This window comes from Pteropus vampyrus, unplaced genomic scaffold (genome assembly GCF_000151845.1).
Source record: "Pteropus vampyrus isolate Shadow unplaced genomic scaffold, Pvam_2.0 Scaffold150, whole genome shotgun sequence".
NCBI classification, from domain to species: Eukaryota; Metazoa; Chordata; class Mammalia; order Chiroptera; family Pteropodidae; genus Pteropus; species Pteropus vampyrus.
The window spans coordinates 2,277,153-2,299,552 of NW_011888931.1; the positions used below are offsets into that span (position 1 = coordinate 2,277,153).

Sequence of the window (22,400 nt, forward strand, 5' to 3'; positions counted from 1 at the left end):
TTTCCGCCATTGGGGCGCCCTCTACCACCAGGTCTTCCAGTCCCCAGGTCCAAAGGAAAACTCATGGGTGTCCCGAGACCTCAACTACTGTCCCAGGCCCGCAGGTGGCGTGGCAATCCCGATTTCGGAGCTGGGTCCGCGCCCCTCCCGGAGCGGCGCTCGCTCCTCCCTCATCTGGCCTTCGGCTCCGCCCGAGCGCCCCGAGGGCAAACGGGGGGAGGACGGAATTTCCCAGTGCGGGGGCTCCGGCTTCCCCGCAATTCTTTCTGTTTACGGAGAGAAAGGGGAAATGGAAAAGGCGGGGAGGCGGCGGCTGGCGTCCGCTGCGCCGCCCCTGGGCCGGCTCAGACGCCGTGAGTCAGGGGCCGACGAAGGTGGCCTGGGCTCGCTCGTCCGCTCCAGTCCGGAAGAAGCGCCACGCTCTGGGGCCGGTCGCCCTGGCTCCAACCTCTACCACCTCCGGACCTCGAGGCCCAGGCGCGCCCGCCTCGGGAGAGCCCGCCACTCGTTGCGCACCGGGCCGTCGGGGCACTGAAGCTGGAGCGCTTGGCCTGCGGGGGCGCGCGGAGGGCGCAGGTAACGCACAGTTCGGTGGCTCAGAGGTGTCTTTCTGGTCTCAGCCCTCCTGGGTGCTCCGACATTTCCACCCTAAAAGAGAGGGTGCCCCGGGCAGGGAGTAGATTCCAAGGCCCGGGAAAGTCCGGGCGTGCGGGGGGTCCGCGCAGCTGCGATTCAGTCCTTCGCGCGGGTACCGGCTGCAGCCGGCACTGCTGGAAAGCACCTTGCGCAAGGCACTCACGCGGTGTGGACTGGCGACTCCGCCCCCTTCCTCCTCCTTCCCGGATCCCTAGCGTACGCGCAGTGCGGGGCTGGGCAGTGCGCGGGGAAGCCGGGTCCCGTGTCACCGCGCCGTCCGTCGCGTACGCTGCAGAGACGGCTGCGCTCCCTCTGCCGAGACCCGGTGAGTGCGCCTCGTGGGCTGGGGGCCCCCGCTGCCGCCCGCCCAAATGATGGGCGCTTTTGTAATTTACAAACCCTTTAAAAACTCCCTTGACCGTGAGGAACAGGAGAGAAGGAATGGGGTGGGAGGTGAGGGGTGGCGGAGCGGAGAGCCTTTTTAATAGCTGAAGCTTAATTTCATGTTTATAACCCGGACGCTGTTCTGTGACTTAAGGGTGGTTACAGCAGAACACGAATTGCTGAGTTTTTGGCCTAAGAATGTTAGCGGGGAAAAAAAGTTATTTCACAGATGTTTCCCGGTGGTCATGCGATATCAAGACTCTGAAATTCTTCTAATTCTAGGCAGAGAATAACGCTTAGAAGGCAGCACTGCGTGCACAAAGCTTATCCCAAAAGTATTCAGGGAAGGCCACAAGCTGTCTTTAAGTGAAACGTCGCAATGTCTATTTCACTTTTGGAAAGACATATTTTGGTTCAGAGTAAATGATTATTCCTGATAAGAACAGGGAAAGAAACACTAATACAGCTGCATTAAACATCTCAGTCTCATGTATTTGCCAAGTAGAATATAATATGATTCCAGCAGACACCCCCAACTCTCACTGAGTTTGTGTGCGGTACTTCCGGCAGATGGTCCTATAAGGAAAATTGGATGGTCTTAGCATCTAGAGGTTTTGGAGCAGCGTGCTTCTCTACCGCTGGACTGCATCATTCTGGGGCTTTTTGAAAACAATATAATAAGAGATGTTCCTTGAGGGGCAACGTACTATTCTGGCAGAAAAGTCGTTTAAATGGGAAGTAACACAGGAATGATCATCCTTTGACAGAAACTGATTCCTGTAATCTTGGCCATTTTCATTCGCACTTACTAGGAAACTCTCAAATTTCATTTATGTAGATGGATCTAGCTGAGAGTATGGCATTAATGTTTAGGGATAGGATTTCCTTTTGGTTTTATTCTGGTTTCTGAAATAATTTGAAGCAAGTAATTTTGACCGTTTTTGCCCATCTCTCCATTTCTAAAATGGGCATAGTCATCTACTTTGTTAAGTAGGAATTTTATGATGATTTTTACTGTAGCCGTGTGAGGGAAGGTCTTTTTTGCTGAAGTAGAATACCTTCACGATCCACACTTTTTCTACGTGGGTACCGATGGTGAATAACTCGGAAATCATTAGCATATTATCTGCTTAATTTAGGCTTGAAAGCGCTGAGGCTCTTTGCAGGAGTATTTCGTGAGCGGACTGGTCATCAGGGTTGCTTGGGGATCACTGCCTTGTGTGAGGGGAGCCCTATGTTGCCTGCTCTTAGTCTCAGTCATAAGCATCTCTACCTCCCCTCCTTCCTGACCTTCCTTTTCCCCTCCTGCCCCGCCCCACCGCAGAGCTGAGGGGGTATTTAACCTCTTTCTTAGGTTTTAGATATAAACACCTGAGACCTTCTGCAGGATTTTAAAAACTAACCTGTCTTTCCTCTCTAGATCAGCTGACTAGTAAACTGTGTGGGCTTTTCCCTCTCTTGAGTCACTTTACTACTGGGAACTATTTTCTCTGAAGTCAGCTATTCGATAAGTAAATCCAACAACCTTGGAACTTTCCAGTCAGTGGAGTCTTAAATCAGGCTATTTTTGTTTTAACTTCTGTTTTTCAGTAAATTCTTTAAGTAGAAACTGCAACTAAATGGCTCAATGAAACCCATCAGTGTACCTCCTTTACCCCCGAGGAATCCCTTTTAAAACTCAGTAAATTCCAAGAGCCTGAATCTCAGTCTCTCTTAAAAGTGCCCAAGATCTCTCAGAGAGACCTGCCTTCGCTAACTGGTGATAACAGCCAGCAAAGCATTTCATAGGTTTCTGCCTTTTTTTCTTTGTCTCTTGTTTTAGATACAGTCTTTAAAACCCTACTGTGAAGAAGCCGAGGGAATAGGTAGCCACATCCCTTTTGCAGATAAGGAGGCCTAATTCAATATCTGCAAAGCCAGGCATCTGACTCAGTCTTTGTCTCTTATGCACGTACTACAAATGACACAGCTTATTTACCATGCACCAGACATTGCATTGAGCACCTTCATATATGACCTCCTTTAATCCTCACAACCATCCTATGAGGTAGGTGTTGTTATGATTCCATTTAACAATGGGGGAAGTTGAGGTGCAGAGAGGCTAAGGTATTTATCCAAGGTCGTGTAGACAGTAAAAGGGGTCAAGATTTGATCCCAAGCAGTGTGAGTCTAGATATAATATCAGACTGCAGGTTGCCAGATGGCTTTTCTGCGACACAATTTATACATCAGTAAACGAATGTCAAGTAAGTTAATGATGACATTAAATCACATAGTTCTTTTCTCAAATGAAATTCACTCAGAAGCCAGTGGCTGCATGATGAATTGCTGGCGGTCCCAGGTGGAACATTTTCTGGAGCCTCCTACTGGATCTCCAGGTTGATCAAAGCCTATGGCTTTTAGCACAGAGTGCTGAATAGGTTAAAGGTTTGTGCTTTTAAGGACCTGAAATATCTTTCAAAGAGAATCTGTGCTTTCAGGAGCACAATAGTTTAAATAGACATGCATGCCTCCAAATGCTCTTATGTCTCTTATGTGTTTTTTTCTCTTTAATTCTTTGCAATAGAGTTGTTCTAAAACCCTAAGCATCATATTTTACCATTGGTTCGCTTTCTTTTTCTCATTTACAAGTCTTCAGGCATAGCACCTGATTTGTATACAAGAACCGGCTAATATAGCAAGTTGATCTTGTTTATGATAAATTTGGCTTTCTTGGCCTCTTTGAAAGACCACAGCTTCTAGAGGGTTTTTGACCTAGATGTTAAATTAACCTTCTTGGAACCTTGAGATGTATGCTTTGTATTATTAAAAAAAAAAAAAAAATTGATCTTAAGAGAGGACAGCTGATTCACAGGTTAAATGAATCTTCCCCGTTCTCATACTCATCGCTGCCAAAAGGAGGATTTGCGACTTCTCCCCTGTCTAAATGAGCTATTTAACTCATTTACATCAGAATTATTCCTGAAACTTAATCAGTTTGCTTAAATTCAAATCTAGTTTACATGCTTCTGGCTTCAGAGCCTGAATTTTAGTTGCCAGGTTAGCTTATGAATTTGGTAAAGCAGTTCTTTTGTTTTAAAGTCACCCACGCCACAGAGACTCATGCAAAGACGATTGACCCTTGAGGTAGCAACAAAATTGAAAGCTGTAAAGAGCCAAAAGCTGCTCTTATTCACGTTTACGTTTAGTGAAAGTTTGTTTTCAATGGCTATGGCTGATGCCACCAACTCAGGGAGTAAAGAGTAAGCTGTCTGGATCTCAGGTTTCCCCTCTGCAAAGTGACCGGGATGGACTAAAGGTTATCTAAGGTCTCCGTCTTCATTGTCTGTCAACTCGAATTCATACACCCTATAGACACATAGCTCTTATGTTGTAAACAGAGGCATTTAGAAGCTCAGTTGTTTTATGTCAGTTTTCCATTCCTTTCAATTACAAAGATAGTAAACATAGTATTTGTGTTTTCTTTTGCAGACTCTCTAGAGAGCACATCAGTAATGGAGTACATGAGCACTGGAAGTGACAATAAAGAAGAAATCGATTTATTAATTAAACATTTGAACGTGTCTGATGTAATAGACATTATGGAAAATCTTTACGCAAGTGAAGAGCCAGTGGTTTACGAACCCAGTCTAATGACCATGTGTCAGGACAGTAATCAAAACGAGGAGCGTTCGGACTCTCTGCTGCTCAGTGGCCAAGAAGATCCTCGGTTGTCAACGGTCAGATACGGGACCGTGGAAGATTTGCTCGCTTTTGCAAACCATATATCCAATACCGCAAAGCATTTTTATGGACACCGACGACAAGAATCTGGAATTTTATTAAATATGGTATGTTTTTTTCCTGATCAGTTGAGTGCTCTGTGTTCGACTTTACCCCTGCAGCTTCATTTAATGCAGAGTGACATTTGAACTTGGTTTAGACTGGCTGCCAGGTATGATTTTTTTTAATGTAGTATTTGTAAGAATCACCTCCATGTTAAAGATGTAAATAGAGTCTTCATTAAAAGTTACATTCAAAGAATTTTTGTAGTACTACAAATAGGGAATGACTAAGAATATTTTAATTTAATGATTCATTAAAAAACTAATTCATCAATTAGGCAGAAAAGTAAGGCTTAATGAGAATCCTTCATCTGAGAAAGGAAGACTTTGTCTTTAATATTTTCGAAGGCTGAATTCTTTGTTCCTTTCTTGTCACGTCTGGAAATGTCACAATATCAATACTGGCTAACTTCAGTTTTCTCAGAAATGTAGTCTGTAGACAGTAAATAACAATCTACAAATTCACTCTCTTTAATTGGCAAAGTATGAATGACAAATGACATATTTGCTTAGTCATCCCAAGTATGCAAATAATCCACAATATTGTGACAACACTTTGTTGCAACAATAGTAGATCAGGTGATGTGTGTAGGTGTGCTTGGGATTCTCAGTCTCTTATTATGTCAAAGGTGAATGTAAGTGCTGGCTAAAGATGACCTAATTTTTTTTGAAAAAGAACAATTTACAAAGGAGTAGGTGGTAAGTTGCAAAACATGCTTAGCGATGAAAGTGACTCCCTCTGTGCATCTAAATGGCAAAATGGCTCATGTAGGGAGAAGATCAGTGCTGAACAGCAAGAAGTCTAGACATAGTACTTAATTATTTTGTTTTTTCGCATACCACATTCATTCAGTGAAAAACAACACAGTAATTTAGGTCAGCTATGTAGTGAATTGTTTTGTTAGAAGCCAGTTGTGTTCAGCTATAGCTCAGTTTGGAGCTGGATTACATTTTGCATGGTTGCACAACTCGCTTTGGTCTTAATATACAAATCTGTATTTAATAGTTGACAAAATACTTTACCTTAAGACTATTCTGCTTATACATGGGAAGTAATCATTTGAACTAAAAACGATACCTGATTTTCTTAGCTAAAATACAGCCGAAGGACTCTGGTTCAAAACAATATATGTGTCTATAATGACAAACATAATTGTTAATTTCTCTTTTTTTTTACGTATTTGTTAAAATGGGCATTTTAAAGGAAAGCATGCAGAATAAACAAATTACTCTTGCTTACAAATATGTAGACTTATGTATTTTTCCCCTGGTCTATCAGACAGATGAGAGATGGGAATGTACAGAAGGGAATTCAGGGAAATTATAAGGAGTACAAAGAAAAGGCTTTTTGAAGGTTTTGGAGTTAAAAAAAAAAAAAATAAAAGCTAACGCAGAGAAGGAGAGAAACTAAGACGTTAAAGGGAAGTGAAAATTTTATATCAGCAAAGAGTAAAAGTAAAATGTCATCAGTTCCTGCCATGGAGCCCGTGCTTTATAAATGAGCAAATGCACAGTTAAGAGAAAATTGAAGACTAGGACATATCATAAGGTAGGGATTTTGAAAACTTTAAAAAAATCTTTATTTTAAAAATGATCAAGAATATAAAACATAAGGTAAGACTTAAAAACAGCACAGAATAAAAGGAGAACCTTAAACCCACAGGAATGTAGAGAGTGCCGCGGAAGCGATTGATGGCTCTGGGGGCCATGGCTGATTTTCCTGTCGCTGACCTTAAGGATCAGATACATCCCTGTGACTGCTAGTAACCTATCACTGTGTTTTGTAAATAATGGCATAAAAATCATGACTTTATGTCCCTGATCACAGCTAGTCTGAGACAGTATGATACAGGAGGCAAGGTTTGCTTTTAGCTCCCTTTCATCCTCACATCGTGGTCTCCTTGGAACCATCCTACGGGTCCACATGGTCCACATCCTAGTGCCCTATCGAAATTTTTTTCTCCTGGGCTTTATTTGCTGCTCTCTATCTCTCTGCTTTACAAAACAACATCTAATTATCTACCAAATCGATTGGTTCCATGATAAAATCTCTCTGTAAAATATATATCTGCGTATGGACCAAACGCTTTCATTCAAGTATTCATCTGTTCATTTGCTATACATAGCTCGAACATCCACAGTGTATCAGGTGATTTTCCAGGTGCTGGAGAATTTTTCTGCCTGGCGAATGCAGGAGGCAAGTAAACAGGCAATTAAAACGCAGTGTGGTAATTCTCAATACAACGAAGCTATGGTCTCTGTGGTAACAGTCACGTAGGGTAGCTTACACAGCCATGAGGGTGGTAGAGGGTCAGGAAATGATCAGAAAGGCTTCCAAGGGGAGTTGATGCCTAAGTGATTGAGAGAGTCAGCCAGATGAAGCGGGTAGGGAGCAGACGGTGTTTCGAATGAAGCGAGGAGCATATGCAAAGGCCTGGAGGCATAGAGACATGGCGTGTTCTAGGCAACCAACCACCACACACCTATAGAGTTAATTAATTAATTAATTACAAAATATGTACTTAATTACAAAATGTAGTTAATTACAAAAATGTATTTAACAAGCGTGGGCTTGTTAAATAGTGGTTTGCATGTGCGTGCAAGCATGTGCTATTTTCCTAAAAGTAATGTTTCATGAAGATTCCACCAACGTGTGGCAGGACCCGGGAAGAAACTTTAGGAGACTAAGGTAGGAGTTACTTTGTGTAAGAGTACCAGCAGTTGTTTATAATCTAAACCAGTTCATAACCTGATCTGGGGATGGATAACCTAAAATGGGTTCAAAACACTCAACTTTTTGGTGATTACATGGGGAGCTGAAGGGCTAGAGGGCTCCATCACAGATATGGGCATGAGATGCTGAATGTTGTTCCTCAGGGATTATTCATGGAGTCCCAGCTTCTCAGGGTTGAAAAATCCTTAAAGATACTGAGCTAAGCCCTCTGTTTGGTGCTTGAATCACACTATTCATCATCTCCAATAATCGGTGGAGCATTTTGATCTGTGCTTGAAAATCTCCTATGATGAAGAGCTCATCACATGGTAGGGCATTCAATTTTATATTTGGCCACTTCTGATTGTAAGACAGTCCTCCTTTATATAAAACTAAAACCCGTTTCCAACTCCTCTTAGTCCTATTTCTACTCTTTAGCCATCAAAAGGTATATACAGTGAGTCATGGTAAAGGCTGCAGGCCCATGACTTAAAATGCCTAGGTCTGTATCTCAGCTCTGAAATGGATTAGCTGTGTGACCTTGGGCTAGTTATCACACCCCTCTATGCCTCAGTATACTCATCTGGAAAATGGATAACATGATAGCACTCCATAGGGTTGTTGTTTAGAGCAAATAATGAAAGCATGTGACCTGTTTACACATAGTGAGTGTCGAAAGAATCGAGCCATTTCAGTAGTTGTTGTTTTGTATTAATTGTTACTCTCCTTCCTTATGACAGTCCTGCCAACGTTTTTAAAGTTGCATGTTCCCCACATCTTCTCTTTCCCAAACACTGTTGTGTCTGCTACTTCTCGTGTATTGTAGTGTTGATTTTTGTCCTCTCTGGGTGGCGCCATCTGAACTCAAGCCTGTCTTATAGCCAGACTGTGAACGTGGTGGTCTATTTGTTGTGTGGCTCGCAGAGTAAGTCAGGGCCAGCTTTGCCTCTCTTCTAGGTAATAGTCTCTTTTAATGTAGCCCAAGGTCACACATCCGTTTTGTAGCAGCCACATCACACAGGTCCCTTATGGAATTTATTTTTACTAAAATAACGTAAGGATTTTTCTGAAGTGCTTTTCTGAGGCCCAGTATTGTTCAGTATCTATGACGGTGATGTGGATGAGGAAATCGAAAGCATGCTTATAGTGTCTACACTTGAAGATGGCCTTGATAAGTGGAAGAACCGGCAGAGATAAGCAGCACGGAGATCCACGAGATTATTTGGTAGGACCCCTAGGAAGAAGAAGCAGCAAGGCAGAAAAACATCTCAAACCCAATCAGGGATAGTCTAGGGCGAGGGGGAGGACGAGGGACTGTGTGAACTGCAGCCTGGTCAGTGGTTGCATATCACACTGTACGCTCAGGGCCTGTCATCGAAGGTAGCCATGGAGAACTTGTGGGCCTTCCAAGGGGGGTCCCCTGAATGTGGGAAATTGGAAAAGGGGCCTTCCAAGGGGGGTCCCCTGAATGTGGGAAATTGGAAAAGGGGAATGAAGGCACTTGCAGGATTTGATCCAAAGAGGAGAAGGCTAAGGTATGCTCGGTGACATGTAAATGTAGTCTTTTAATAACTGGGTTTTGACCATGGCTCATCTTTAATTATGGTCTTCTGGATGTTAAAAGGCTCTTATCCAGAGAATAGGAGTGGTGACTTTGGGGTTAGACACCCCGGAGTTTGAATCCTGACTCTGTCACAAACTAGTGAGTTGCTTAACTTCTCGAAGCCAGTTTCTGCATCTGTAAAATGGAGATAAAAATAGCACTTACCGCGTGGGATTGTCATGAGACTTTGATGAAATAATGTGTTAAAAAGTACTGAGCACAGTGCCTGGCCCATAATTAGCATTCAGTATATGGCTGCTATTTTCATTTTTGGTCCCTTTGGATAAAATAAGAGGACACTGGGTCAAACTGTATTGTAACAAATTTTGGTTAAACAAAAGTAAAACTTCCACGAAGGTGAGCTAAACATGGAAGTGGATAACTGAGAGGCTGTGGTGAAATTGGGTCTGTAAAAACTTGATAACAAGAAAGAGGCACTATTCAGGAATAGTTGAATCCAGTGAGCATGGTTCTGTCTCCATGTGGAAAGGGACTAAGTTCATCACATTCTTAGCATGCTGTAAAAAGAGGCATCCAGTAACTTGAGGTGACATACTTCTTGAAAGGAGGTCGTATTTCAAACTAGGCAAGCCTGTGGTCTGGACTTACTCATTTTCCCTCTAGGGCTTTGTCTGCCCAGGATCCCACTCAGAGAGAGCGCTCAGTAAATATTTAATTTTTAAATGTAGTGACTTCACATTTCTAAGTATTAGAGTTGTTCTCTATTTCATTCCCTGACTAATAGCACATCTGTTTGCGGGATGTGTAGCTAAGATTAGCAGTAATAGGGACTGAATGAATAACGCTTACGGTTACCAAAACCTTTCCCGTAGCAGCCGCCTGCGAGGGGCCCCCTTTTTCTGCAGATGAATCAGGTGTCCATTCTTTTCCCATGTGGTCCAAGGTCCCCTTCTGCTTGGTCTGTGCTTGAAATAACTTGATGTCTCTTCGATAGTTTCATAATTCCCGAATTCATAATCTGAAGTCATATTATTACTAATTACATTTAGAAAAAACTTGCATTTTTGAGACTCTTTATCCCTTGAAATAGCACTTTAAACGTTTGGGGGAGGGGGCATATGCTCCAAGTCGTATCTCCTGTGGATTGCCATATTAATTTGTTTAAATTTTAATTGTTTTCTCTTTTTAATTTATTATTCTTTAAAAATGGAAGTAGATCTTACATGCAGTAAAATACACAGATCTTAAATGTGCAGTTTGCTAAGTTTTGCAAATGCACACACCCTTGTAACCCACACTACTATCAAGATACATCTCTTAAGTTTTGAGTCCACTGGTTTTGAAATCTCTTGACCTGAGTGCTTGCTCAAAAACTCTTGGAGGTCAGGGGTCATTTACCTCTTGTTCATAAATGCCTGCCCAGGACCAGACACAGTGCCCGGCACATATGCACTCAATAAATATTAAATGAGTAAGTAGATGAGAAATAATTCTGCCCTTACTTTATTTAGGTAGCACTGTCAACTCATAGCTCTGGCATAACACATTGTTTTCCAGAATCCTTCATGATCATCAGTTTATTTCCACACTCTCCCTGTATGTATCATGCGTGAGTAATAGCTATGCGGACTAACAGGTTAGCACATTTCAATTGGAAACAAGTCAACTTGCAGGCACAGTTTATGCTTATGCAATCTTTATTTTCAGCCTCTTGGTCACAGTAGTCATGCTCCCTTAGATAAATCATTTTTAAAGTTCTATTTGGCAATTAATGACTCCGGAGTAGATGGAAATCTGATCAGGTCTGACCAGGGATGGACATGTTTCTGTTACATGCTTTCCCTGCCTTGCTGAAACTCTAAATATAGTCTCTACACACTGTTAGGATTACACATAGTGCCACTAATTTCAAACATTGCATGTAGGAATGCAGTCTAAAGTAACCAGTTTTTAAAGGGTGAGTCTTAGAAAAGGATTTTGCTGGAATTCTAACACTCCCCAATTTTTATTGTTTTAGGTAATCACTCCCCAGAACGGACGCTATCAAATAGACTCCGATGTTCTCCTCATCCCGTGGAAGCTCACTTACAGGAATATTGGCTCTGATTTCATTCCTCGGGGGGCCTTTGGAAAAGTGTACTTAGCACAAGATATAAAGACTAAGAAAAGAATGGCATGTAAACTGGTATGTACTTTGTAACCAAACAACATTCACTGCGTGTTTGTCATCATGGCATGCGTTTGTTTATTTACATTACTCGAAACGTATTAGCCTTCCACTGGATCTTGTCTAAAGGTGCTCTGTCCAAAAGTGTCTGTGTTTTATGGATTTCCTTGCTACCTGGGGCCCTTCAGCTCCTAAATCTCCTTAAGTGCATAGTTTATTTTAATCTAGTTTGTACTGATAAAAAAGAAGGAAGAAGTTTTCGGCTTGGATGTCATCCCTCTTGCGGGGTGGGGAGGGGTTCTGCACCTTTAATCCCACCCACCGGGAAGGAGGCCAGGCAGGAAAACAGAAGCTGGGAAAGCTGCAAGTCTTCCCAGGACTGCAGATTAAAGGACCAGATTTAAATAGATCCATGATTGAGAAGACCCCATCTCTTCTTATTAAAGTCATTGTCAAGGTGCCCCCACTTTGGGAAACTGTTTGGTGTTATCTACCTAAGCTGAACACGTGACCCAGCAATTCCACTCCTATAGGTGCATACCCAGCAGGTGTGTGCACGCGGTCGCCGAAAGCTGCATACTAGAATGTTCATAGCAGCACTCTTTGTAATAGTCCCAAACTGGAAAGTTTCCAGATGCTAAAATGTGATATATTGCCACATGGAATACTGAACAGCCAAGAAAATAAATGGTTTACAATGATAGTAGTTCGGATGAATCGCATAATCATTAAGTTGAGCCAAAACAGCCAGATACAAAATAAAATCAACAGTATGAGATTCTACTTATATAAATGCCCCAAACAGGTTTAACCCACAATCCATGCTGTTGGAAGTCACTGTGACTGGAAGGTGGTTCTAGGTGGTTTCTAGGTTCTGGTGGAGTTCTGTTTCTTAATCTAGATGGTGATTATGTGGGTGTGTGCAGCTGATAATTCATTGAGTTTGATACTTAACCAGTTTTATACTTTTATGTCTGTCCTACTTTAAAGATTTTTTTAAGTGCAGTAAAATAAACTCACTTTTGATTTAACAAAAATAAAAAATAATTGCTGAATATTACCTCAATCTCTGCTATCATAATTAAAAGATCAACAACGTATTGGCTTAATTTGTTCTTTCATGAAGACTTGCCAGAGTATCTGGTATTAAAAGGAAAAAAAAGTGTCGTAATCAGCCATTTGAAGCTTGCATTTAGAGGCGACATATTCAAGTTCTTTTTAAAAATTCCGTTAACATTTTATAAAGATCTTAGAACCAAAGTGTCGTGTGTTTCTGTTTCTTCTAAAAAGGCATGGGAAGAAAGCTTTGTGGGTTTGTTTTTCTTGTCGTATTTAATTTTCAAGCTATATTTTTTCTTTAAAATAAATGATTAACAACCCCAAACAGATTCAAAAGAGTGTAGGCTGAAGAATGAGATCCCTTTACTTGAATGAACTACTGTTAATAGGTTCCTTTATATCTCTCCAGAAAATCTCTATGGACATGTGTATGTATAGTTTAAAATTCTTTTCCAAGTGGGAACATAATATATGTACTTCTACATCTGCTCTTTTTAATTGAACACTGTATTTTAGAGACATTCCATATCCATCTGCACCAAAAGATTTACTTTCTTTATTAATTACTTGATTTTTCTATAGAATGGATGGCTGGTGCTTATTTTAAATGCATTGTTAGAGCATGGGCTGTAAGTCCAAAGATGTTATATTATTTCATGACAAGAAATATTGAAAATGTAACCTAGATGCCATAGAAATTACATGTATAATAGATAAGAAATTATCTCTCTTCATCCAATCATGAATAATTCTTCGATTGAATTTCTACACTCTAAATGAAAATAATAATTTCCACATTACTGTGTTTCTTTTATTTTCTTGTATTGAATTGTTTACTGAAGCTGACATAATATTAAGGCAGATCTGATGTCGACATTATTTTAACTCGGCAGTACAATTTCATACAGACCAGAGTATCTCTGAGAGCATTTATTTGCCTTATGGTTTGTGAATTGACCTAAATTACAGTTGTCTCTTGGTATCTGACTGGAATTGGTTCTAGGAACCCCTGAAGATACCCAGATCCTCAGATGCTCAAGCCCTTCAGTTGGCTCCCATATCTGGATGCAGAACCTGTAGATATGGAGGGCTGACTGTAAATATTTTCTTTATTATCCTGGGATTGTTTTTGATCTTACTGGCATTTTTGTGTTCTAGATCCCAGTAGACCAGTTTAAGCCATCTGATGTGGAAATCCAGGCTTGCTTCCGGCATGAGAACATCGCTGAGTTATATGGTGCGGTCCTGTGGGGTGAAACTGTCCATCTCTTTATGGAAGCAGGCGAGGGAGGGTCTGTTCTGGAGAAACTGGAGAGCTGTGGACCAATGAGAGAATTTGAAATTATTTGGGTGACAAAGCATGTTCTCAAGGGACTTGATTTTCTACACTCAAAGAAAGTGATTCACCATGATATTAAACGTGAGTTATCTTTGGATATGTACCTTTTTGGCTTAAAGATCCTGTTTAGGCAAGAGGCAGATGGGCTCTTTCCCTCAGTCTGAAGGTCTTCAGTGGCATGGAGCTTAGCTCCCTCGGAGCACTTTATACCTTCCTCCGCCATGCTCCTCATACACCTTTTAAAATCAAGTGGGGTCACTAGAGCTCTCGAACTCATAAGGAAGGGTGATTGTCCACTTGTGGAGAAGATTAGAGCTACGCATCTATTAAGTACTGCCTATGCCCTTTTTAATAAGGCTTTAAAAATGCTAATTAAACACACGTACATACAGCCACATATTTCTGAGAAGTATAGCTTTTAAATTGTGAATATCAATTTGGCACTAGTTCATTCAACAAGCCTTCACTGACTGCTTTCTAGGAGTAAGAGACAATGAGGAAATATGCAAGAGAGATCCACTATGAACCCTTAATATCTAACGATAAATTGGACTAGCAGATACTTAATGATAAAGTGGACTAGCAAAAGCTTACAAAAAAAATGGGGATTTTACTTTTTTGTTTTAGAAAGTGGCTTGATAATACTATGCTTAGATCTTAGAATTTGAAACTCAAGCTTTTGAGCATTATTATATTTTTTCTAGCTTTATTGAGTTATAATTAACATATAGCATCATATAAGTGGAAGGTGTACAATGTAATGCTTTGATATATGTATATATTGCAAAATGATTACAATAAGGTTAGTTAACACATCTATCACTCCTCACATAGTTATGATATTTTTAGTGGTATGAACTTTTAAAATTTACTGTTTTAGCAACTTTTTAATATATGATATAACTGTTAACTATAGTCGCCATGCTGTGTGTTACAGTCTCAGTACTTATTCACCTCATAGCTGAAGTTTTTACTCTTTGACCACTTCTCCCCCACCCCCACTGGCTCTGGGGACCTGCCAATCTGTTCTTCATTTCTGTGAGTTTGTTTTTTCAGATTTCACATGTAAGTGAGATCATGCCATATTTGTCTTTCTCTGTAAGACTTATTTCATTTAGTGCAATGCCCTCGAGATCCATCTGAGTTGGCAGAATTTTCTTTTTTATGCTGAATAATATTCCATCGTACACACATACATTCACATACACGTATATCACATTTTCTTTATCCATCAACGAGTTCTTAGGTCGTTTCCATATCTTGGCCATTTTATCTTGAGCATCATTAGTGGCTATAATCATTTATATCCACATTGGTTGAGTTCCTAACAAATCTTAAGTGATTTTCACCTAAATCCTCACCCAGATTCATCTTCCTCTTTCGAATATATTTTACCTATCTCAGTAGGGAAAGCATTCTAATCTATTCTGATTTGGGATTTGTTGTTTTAGACAACGTTTTCATTTTATTTATAGGTATATAGATAATTTTATACTGAAAATTTTCCTCTTTTTGTAGCTAGCAACATTGTTTTCATGTCCACAAAAGCCGTTTTGGTGGATTTTGGCCTAAGTGTTCAAATGACTGAAGATATCTATTTTCCTAAGGACCTCCGTGGAACAGAGGTAATCCTATTCCTACATGAATAGTCAATATCTTATTAACGGTAAAAATAGGAAATGTTCTAGCATTGCTGCAAAAAGGGCGAAGAAGGGAAGAAAAGCCATCGCGTTAAGTTATCACTGGAACATATGCGACAAGCACTGGCTCTGTGCCAAGTGCTCATTTTAGTGCTTTAAATGAATTATTTTATTTAATCCTTACAACAACCCTATTATTGGTAAAGACTGTTATTATAGGCAAATACTATTATGATTCCCATTTTACAATAAGGAAATAAGATCAAAAAGGTTAAAATAATGTGCCCAAAGCTAGTTATAATTTGGGACTTGAATCCAGTTTTTCTGTGTAATATATAGTTATATATAAACATGTATTTATTTATGTATAAATACATGTTTATATATAGTTATATATAAACATGTATTTATTTATGTATAAATACATGTTTATATATAAATTATTAGTATAACTAAATATTAATGTTTACTAATATTAATGTTTACTAATATAAATTATTAGCATAACTAAATATTAATGTTTTGGTTCAATTACAGACATAATTTTCATGGTCAATAATATTTATTCAGAACTGACAACATTTTAGGCCTATCTTTAATCCTAGAGATCTTATAATAAACCTCAAGTTTATTATAACATATATAAACCTTGCTGAAGATATAAACTATAATATTTGTAATATTTAACTCATTTGTGAAGCAGAAAAACAAAACCAAAACAAAACTTTTGTGAAACTAAATGAAATTCAAAGACATATAATCATGGGCTTCCAAATAATATATTTAAGTTAATAGTCATGTTAGTAGGCTAACTAGTTTATTCACGTCGCGAGTATCTATTGAGCATCTGCTATGTGGCAAGCTGTTGTGGGTACCAGGGACGGAAGACCAGACAAGACCAACAAGGATCATGCCCTCAGTGGTAGTTCAGCAGTCCTCATTCTTTGGGAAAAGACCTGTGTTAAATTTACCTGAATTATTAAAACACCAACGGTGTAGTTCACCGTTGGTTATGATGGGCAATGGGGTTGGATGCAACTGGGAAAATAAATGGGTGTAGAAGCTACCTCTCATGGTGGGTGCTTAACTATCAGCCTCCCAGCCCTATGCCCATGTCTCTACTGGAAGGGCCCTTAGAAAATGGAGAGAGGACAGTTGGCCACAAGATTTCTACATCAGTCTTGGTGTTCAACCAAATAACAGCCCTTACGCTCACTAGTAGATGTGCTGCACTGAACTCAATTGAGGTGCCAAAAACAAATATCTTTGTTTTAAACCAAGATTCTGTAAGCCTTCTCTTAACTCTCTCAAAGCAAAGACTCTCCTGGGCAGCAGAATAAATCCTGGTTTTTGCTGATATTATTGAAGTTATTCTGGGAAATACTTGAGAGGGGATTCTTGATAGTCATCTTTGAGCAGAATAATATTCAGAAGAGAAAACTGTAGACTTTTTTTTTAAAGAATGCTTTAGTCCTTGGATCTTAAGAATACTTTACCAAAGCATAAAATCTAATAAGACTTAATGCTTATGACATGTGTTGTTTGGAAAATGTTCAGCATATTTTGGCCTTAGAAGTACAAATATGTGACACTCAACCCTTTTTCCTGGAGCCAGTTTGAGAAACAGACTATTTATGGTATAAAAGATGGAAAATACCTTTTTCTTCCTGGCAGTGTGATAAAATTGAACATTTTGTAATGTCTAGAGAAAGACATGCCTTTTCTGGGATTCTCAGAAAAAGAATGTATGCTTGAGTAATGGATAGTAACCAAGAGTTTATTCCTGAACGGTATTTTGATTGAGTTATTTTACCAAATGTAAATTGCTACACTGGCTTTAGCATTTATAGTTATAAACTCTCTTTTAATAGATATATAGGGTTAATCTGGCATATATTTGATCTATTGTTTTTGAATTATATGGTGCAGAGAAATAAATAACGAATGTAAATAGCTAATCAGAATCACTTACAGTGTGGTCCTTTTTTAAAAATTTTTATTTTCTTAGTCTGTTTGGTCTTTGTGCAAGTTAACCTGTAATCATCACGTGCGCGCACGCCCAGAGACACACACACACACACACACACACACACACACACACACACACACACACACACACACACACACACAGTCTCTTTCCCGTTCTAATAAATGTGTTGAGAGGTGAGAATCTTGACCCCTGATGTGACACCTGGATTCCCTTGCTCCAGGGCCATGCCCGAGGGTGTGCACCTCTCAGAGAGCCTGCTGAGATCCCACCAGGCCTGTTTCATGCCTGCTGTCAGCCAGCCTGCAGACTTCTTGAACACCACACCCTGCTGCCCTGGCTCTCATAGAGCTTGAGGAAGCAGGAGCTCTGAGCCATGCGGCTCTGGGCGATCTGCCTGCAGGGCAGCAGCCAGGTCATCCAGGACAGGATGCTGTTGTCCCCAAGTGTGCAGTCAAATAGAGCCTGCAGAGCAGTAAATACTTTGCTTAATCCTTGTACTGGGGAAGGAGGTGGGCATCCTCTACTGACAGTTAATCCCTCCCGTTGCATTTATTATGTAACTTTGAGATGCTATTTAGTAAGAAAGTCCTTCAGGATCTGTCTTGGCTTCAAGGGAAGTTTGAGAACAAGGAGCGTGGTTTAGCCTGTTTGCAGAGAGACAGAGACAGAGACAGACAGCCCGGAAATGTGTTGTAGGAAGAAGTTGAGTGGCATGTGGATGGGGAAACTGGGTAATTTCCCCAGTTTTTGTAAGCCAGTTCTTGTTTACTCTGAAATGTATTCTGGGAACACTTACCCCCTTCTCCATATTCAAATAACAGACAGTGTTAAAAACTTAAAGTGAAACATTGCTAGTTAGGATATTAACTACCATATGTGTGGACTGGCTAAAAATACAGATTACTGGGCACCAGCATTTACTTTTTTGCTCTTTCATTTTTGAAGTTTAGAAACAAACTTCTTAGAGAAACTTTCTAAAACTGGCCCTACTTTTCCAGTGTTGACTCATGAAACCAAATAGAACGTACACAGTGTTAACATGGCCTTGAATATTTTGTCACTGGGCTACATGGAGGTAGAAATAAGAAGCAGTTCATAGAAATGGTTAATTAGGATCACTTTTTACACCATTGCACTTTTTAATCTTCTCATCCAAGTAATGGGTATTAATACCTATTTCTGCCACCTTTTGTTACTGCAGATAATTAGAGGTTTGGCAGTTTGATAACAAATGAGGTGATGAAGTATATTTGTAGTGTCCATTTAAATATGGAAGGAACTGGTATATCAGAAGAAACATTAAATACCGATTAGTGCTTTGCAGAACTTTGGGTGAGAGTCCCGCTGGGGTCTTGGCTGCAGGCCCTTTGCCGCCAGGCCTACCACGTGTTCATTCAGTAGAAAAAGCATTCTTTGTCAGGCTACAGGGACACCTGGGGCCAGAGCTGCCAGGCTCCCCAAGGCCGTCTGTGTTACTCTCCTTTGCTTAAGGGGACACAGCAATTACATGCTCTTCTGATAGGAAGAAGTCTGCAATAAGTATGGGACTGGCGGATGAGCCAGCTTTCAGAACGGGATTAGGGAAATGGAAACACAGACAATTGAGGGGTGTCAGACTGATGTTTCCTATTTCTTTTTCAGATCTACATGAGCCCAGAGGTCATCCTGTGCAGAGGCCATTCAACCAAAGCAGATATCTACAGTCTGGGGGCCACGCTCATCCATATGCAGACAGGCACCCCTCCCTGGGTGAAGCGCTACCCTCGCTCAGCCTACCCTTCCTACCTGTACATAGTAAGTGGGGGTCAGCCAGGCCTGCGGGGAGAGGGGACCCCTACCTACCCAAGAAAGCCACTCTCCTTCCGATACCACTCACACCTGAGTGGGACGATGGTGAACTAGTGACCCATGAGAGGCAGCTGAAAGTTCTTCCCACATGGAGAAAGCCCCATTCTCGCAAAGAAGGCATTGCTTTTTCAGAGGGAACTTACTAAAATATGCATTGGGCATAAATTATATGCTATTCCGTTAGACGCCTAATAATAAAATACCACTTAGTAGCATCAGAGTAGCATAACTCTTTGAGCCAAGGAAGTTGTATATTTCTTTGAACACTTTAAAGAAAAAGATATTGGATTATAGATCCCCATACCAGCCTGGTGTATAGTGAAAAATGCCACTCCCGTTTTACTGTTGAGCGATTTAGAAGCAGATACTTCCCCATTATGGCACAGTGACCCATGGGCCACTGTTCACATATAAAGCTGTCACCATTTATTCAAACCTAGCATGCGTCTTTGGCTGCACTGAACCAAAATATTGGTTTAACTCAGTGTCCTTAGGAAACTAAAGGGAAGCTTGATTCAGGGTCTGATTGTATGAACTGTATTTGCTGCAGGCACAGGGTGGGAAACAAGTGACTTTGCAGGTCTCCTTACTAGAATACTTTTCCTGTCGAGGAGATATTTTTATCTCATTGATGCTAAGAGAGCTGGTTTGTCGATAGATCCACAAGCAGGCACCTCCATTGGAAGATATCGCGGACGATTGCAGTCCCGGCATGAGAGAGGTGATAGAGGCTGCTTTGGAGAGGAACCCCAATCACCGCCCCAGGGCAGCAGACCTACTAAAGCACGAGGCCCTGAACCCCCCCAGAGAGGACCAGCCACGCTGTCAGAGTCTGGACTCTGCCCTCTTTGAGCGGAAGAGGCTGCTGAGTAGGAAAGAGTTGGAACTTCCTGAGAACATTGCAGGTATGGACACCTGCTGTGTGCACTGCGGCTGGCTGCTGGCTTCTCTTCTTTTTCTGTCTTCATCACACCTCTGATGGCGTTCACGAAAGCACTCGAGGAAAAAACACGAAGTGACTTCTTGAGTGCCATAAGCTGTTTGAGAAATTTCAGCAGGAGTTAGCAAAAGAATTACAAAAGAAAAAGAAAATCGTATCTACCAGCAAATCATAACAGGTTTTCAGTGTAAATGTAGATAAAATGGTCATCGAACGTTGCCTCGGACTTGCTTTTTTTGCAACGGAGAATATCATTTGCCTTTAAAAACAAATCAAGCATGACAGTTTTGCTGTTGGTGATGAGTGAGGTTCTGTTTAATTCAGTTATGGTAAGCCACACCAATCTTTGGTCAAAAACCCCACGGCACTACTCTGCCCAGATAAAATATTGAGTTCGAAGTCAATTTGCATTTCCGTTTTTCTCTTCTTAAAATCTCTCTGCCAGCTGTGAATCTTTCCCATTTCAGAGAGTCAGTACATGTTCCAGGAGTATGCATGGAGAGGGGTTTCTATTTTTATAAATAAAATCTGTGGCGTTCTTAATCCACTTAGGTCCAAATCCAGATGTCAAGCCTGGAATGCTTATTTGCATTTCTCCGCTTCTTGTCTGACTTTTCCGCATTTAAATCAAACCATCTGGAATGTTGGAAAATAGGCCAGTATTTCAAGCTAACTTCTTGCTGTCACTGATTCTCTCTTGAACTCCATCGTGCATGTCATATGACATAAACTAGCCCACAGTCTCAACTCTATAACTCTTTAATAAAACCAGAGCTTGAATGCTGTTTCATTAGGCCCAATGTATTATTATTACATATATATATATATATTTTTTTTTTTTTTGCAGGAAAAATAGGTGTTTATTATTGAACCCGTTCTCTGGTCATTTATTTTATTTTTTCAATGTTTCCCTCTTCAGATTCTTCATGCGCAGGAAGTACTGAGGAATCTGAGATGCTAAAGAGACAGCGTTCTCTCTACATAGACCTTGGCGCCCTGGCCGGCTATTTCAACCTTGTTCGGGGTCCACCAACGCTAGAATATGGCTGATTGATGATATCGTTGGCTCTAAATTAAGACTCAGCATTTATATCCTGGAAGCTGATTCTGCTGACTCCACACAGTGGCTCCGTCTAGTGAATTGTGCCATTTTTTAGCTGGCAGTGTGGTCTCCCGTGACTCACGAATGTAACTTCACATAGCTCCTTTGTGTTTGATTTGTGGAGTTGCCCGGGTACCCACCAAGTCTAAAGGTTCTCGTTTCTCAGGTGTTGTGACTCAAAGGAAGGAATTTGAATGTTCTTTGAAGAATCATTTCTGGTGACTTATTTCATTCACTGTGCACTTTGCTCAAAAGTTTAAAAATATCAATCACAGGGATAATATATTAGCCTAAAATTACTATTCTTGGTTCTAATTTAAGTATGGGAACTTCATTTAACTCAGAATAGTTGTTTTGTGTATATTGGTATATATTTTATGATAACTCTTTGAGCCTTTGTCAATAGATTCTAGTATAAATTAAAAGTCGTTATATTTCGGGTGAATAGAACAACTTGAATATTGTGGCAATAAGCTGGAACTAGTGTCTTAAAAATGGCTAACTGATTAGTTAGGAGCCAAGTGACAGCAGGCCACTAGTGACGGGTTCTGTTGTGTTCCTATGGAAACATGTTGTACCGTACATGCTATGCTTAAAACATTTAAAACATGATGTTTTGAATGTAGATAAAACTGTGTAAACCACATAATTTCTGTACATCCCAAAGGATGAGAATGTGACCTTTATGAAAAATGGAAACTTTTGTCAATTCTTAATGATGCTACTTTTGTAATTCCTATCACTCTATTTTCTTTTAAGCATTTGTATAATAAAATAGCATACTATGTATGTTTTATATCAAATACCTTCATGAATCTTTCTTCTATACATATTTTTAAGATTGTAAGGTATGTGAATATTCCTACTTAAAGTATGTTTTTACATCATAAATGAAACCAACACTTTTATCCAATGCGACTGGTCAAATCAACTAAATAAATAAATTTAGTACTTTGCCTTAATTATTGTGAAGAGTACGGTTCTCAACTAGGACTGGGGATGGGCTCTAGGGCTTGGGATATAGATTGGAGGGGAACATGTATTGTGAGAGGCAAAAAATGCCTGAGAGCTTTGCAGATTGAATGTGCACTCCTAGCACTGCTGTATCAAGCCACTGTTGTCATCCGGATTGGGTCGCGTCCCTTTGGTAGAAAAATCATTGTGAGCCACTGGTTCAGGCTAAATGTAGAAAAA

The 22,400-nt window shown here is 40.5% G+C and overlaps 1 protein-coding gene across 4 annotated transcripts; it reads left to right on the forward strand.

The window, feature by feature from the left end:
* Positions 1-26: 26 nt before the first annotated feature.
* Positions 27-22,009, forward strand: MAP3K8 (mitogen-activated protein kinase kinase kinase 8). Of its 4 annotated transcripts, none has more exons than XM_011369492.2 (9): positions 28-576; positions 2,843-3,067; positions 4,492-4,850; positions 11,139-11,306; positions 13,506-13,767; positions 15,205-15,311; positions 18,958-19,110; positions 19,823-20,069; positions 21,024-22,009. In XM_011369492.2, the coding sequence occupies exons 3-9, from the start codon at positions 4,515-4,517 to the stop codon at positions 21,152-21,154; spliced, it is 1,404 nt and encodes a 467-aa protein (XP_011367794.1). In that variant the 5' UTR covers positions 28-576; positions 2,843-3,067; positions 4,492-4,514; the 3' UTR covers positions 21,155-22,009. The 4 variants fall into 4 exon arrangements, with proteins under 4 accessions (XP_011367796.1, XP_011367794.1, XP_011367793.1 ...); XM_011369493.2 differs by lacking the exon at positions 28-576 and adding an exon at positions 882-961; XM_011369494.2 differs by lacking the exon at positions 2,843-3,067 and having other exon boundaries at positions 27-576.
* The last annotated feature ends 391 nt before the right edge of the window (positions 22,010-22,400 follow it).

Excerpts from the sequence above, each read along its gene's own strand:
- MAP3K8 (XM_011369494.2), top strand. The coding sequence starts at position 4,515 with ATGGAGTACATGAGCACTGGAAGTGACAATAAAGAAGAAATCGATTTA. Across the intron at positions 13,768-15,204 it reads GATTCACCATGATATTAAAC|CTAGCAACATTGTTTTCATG; the intron begins GTGAGTTATCTT and ends CTCTTTTTGTAG. Across the intron at positions 19,111-19,822 it reads ACCCTTCCTACCTGTACATA|ATCCACAAGCAGGCACCTCC; the intron begins GTAAGTGGGGGT and ends GTTTGTCGATAG.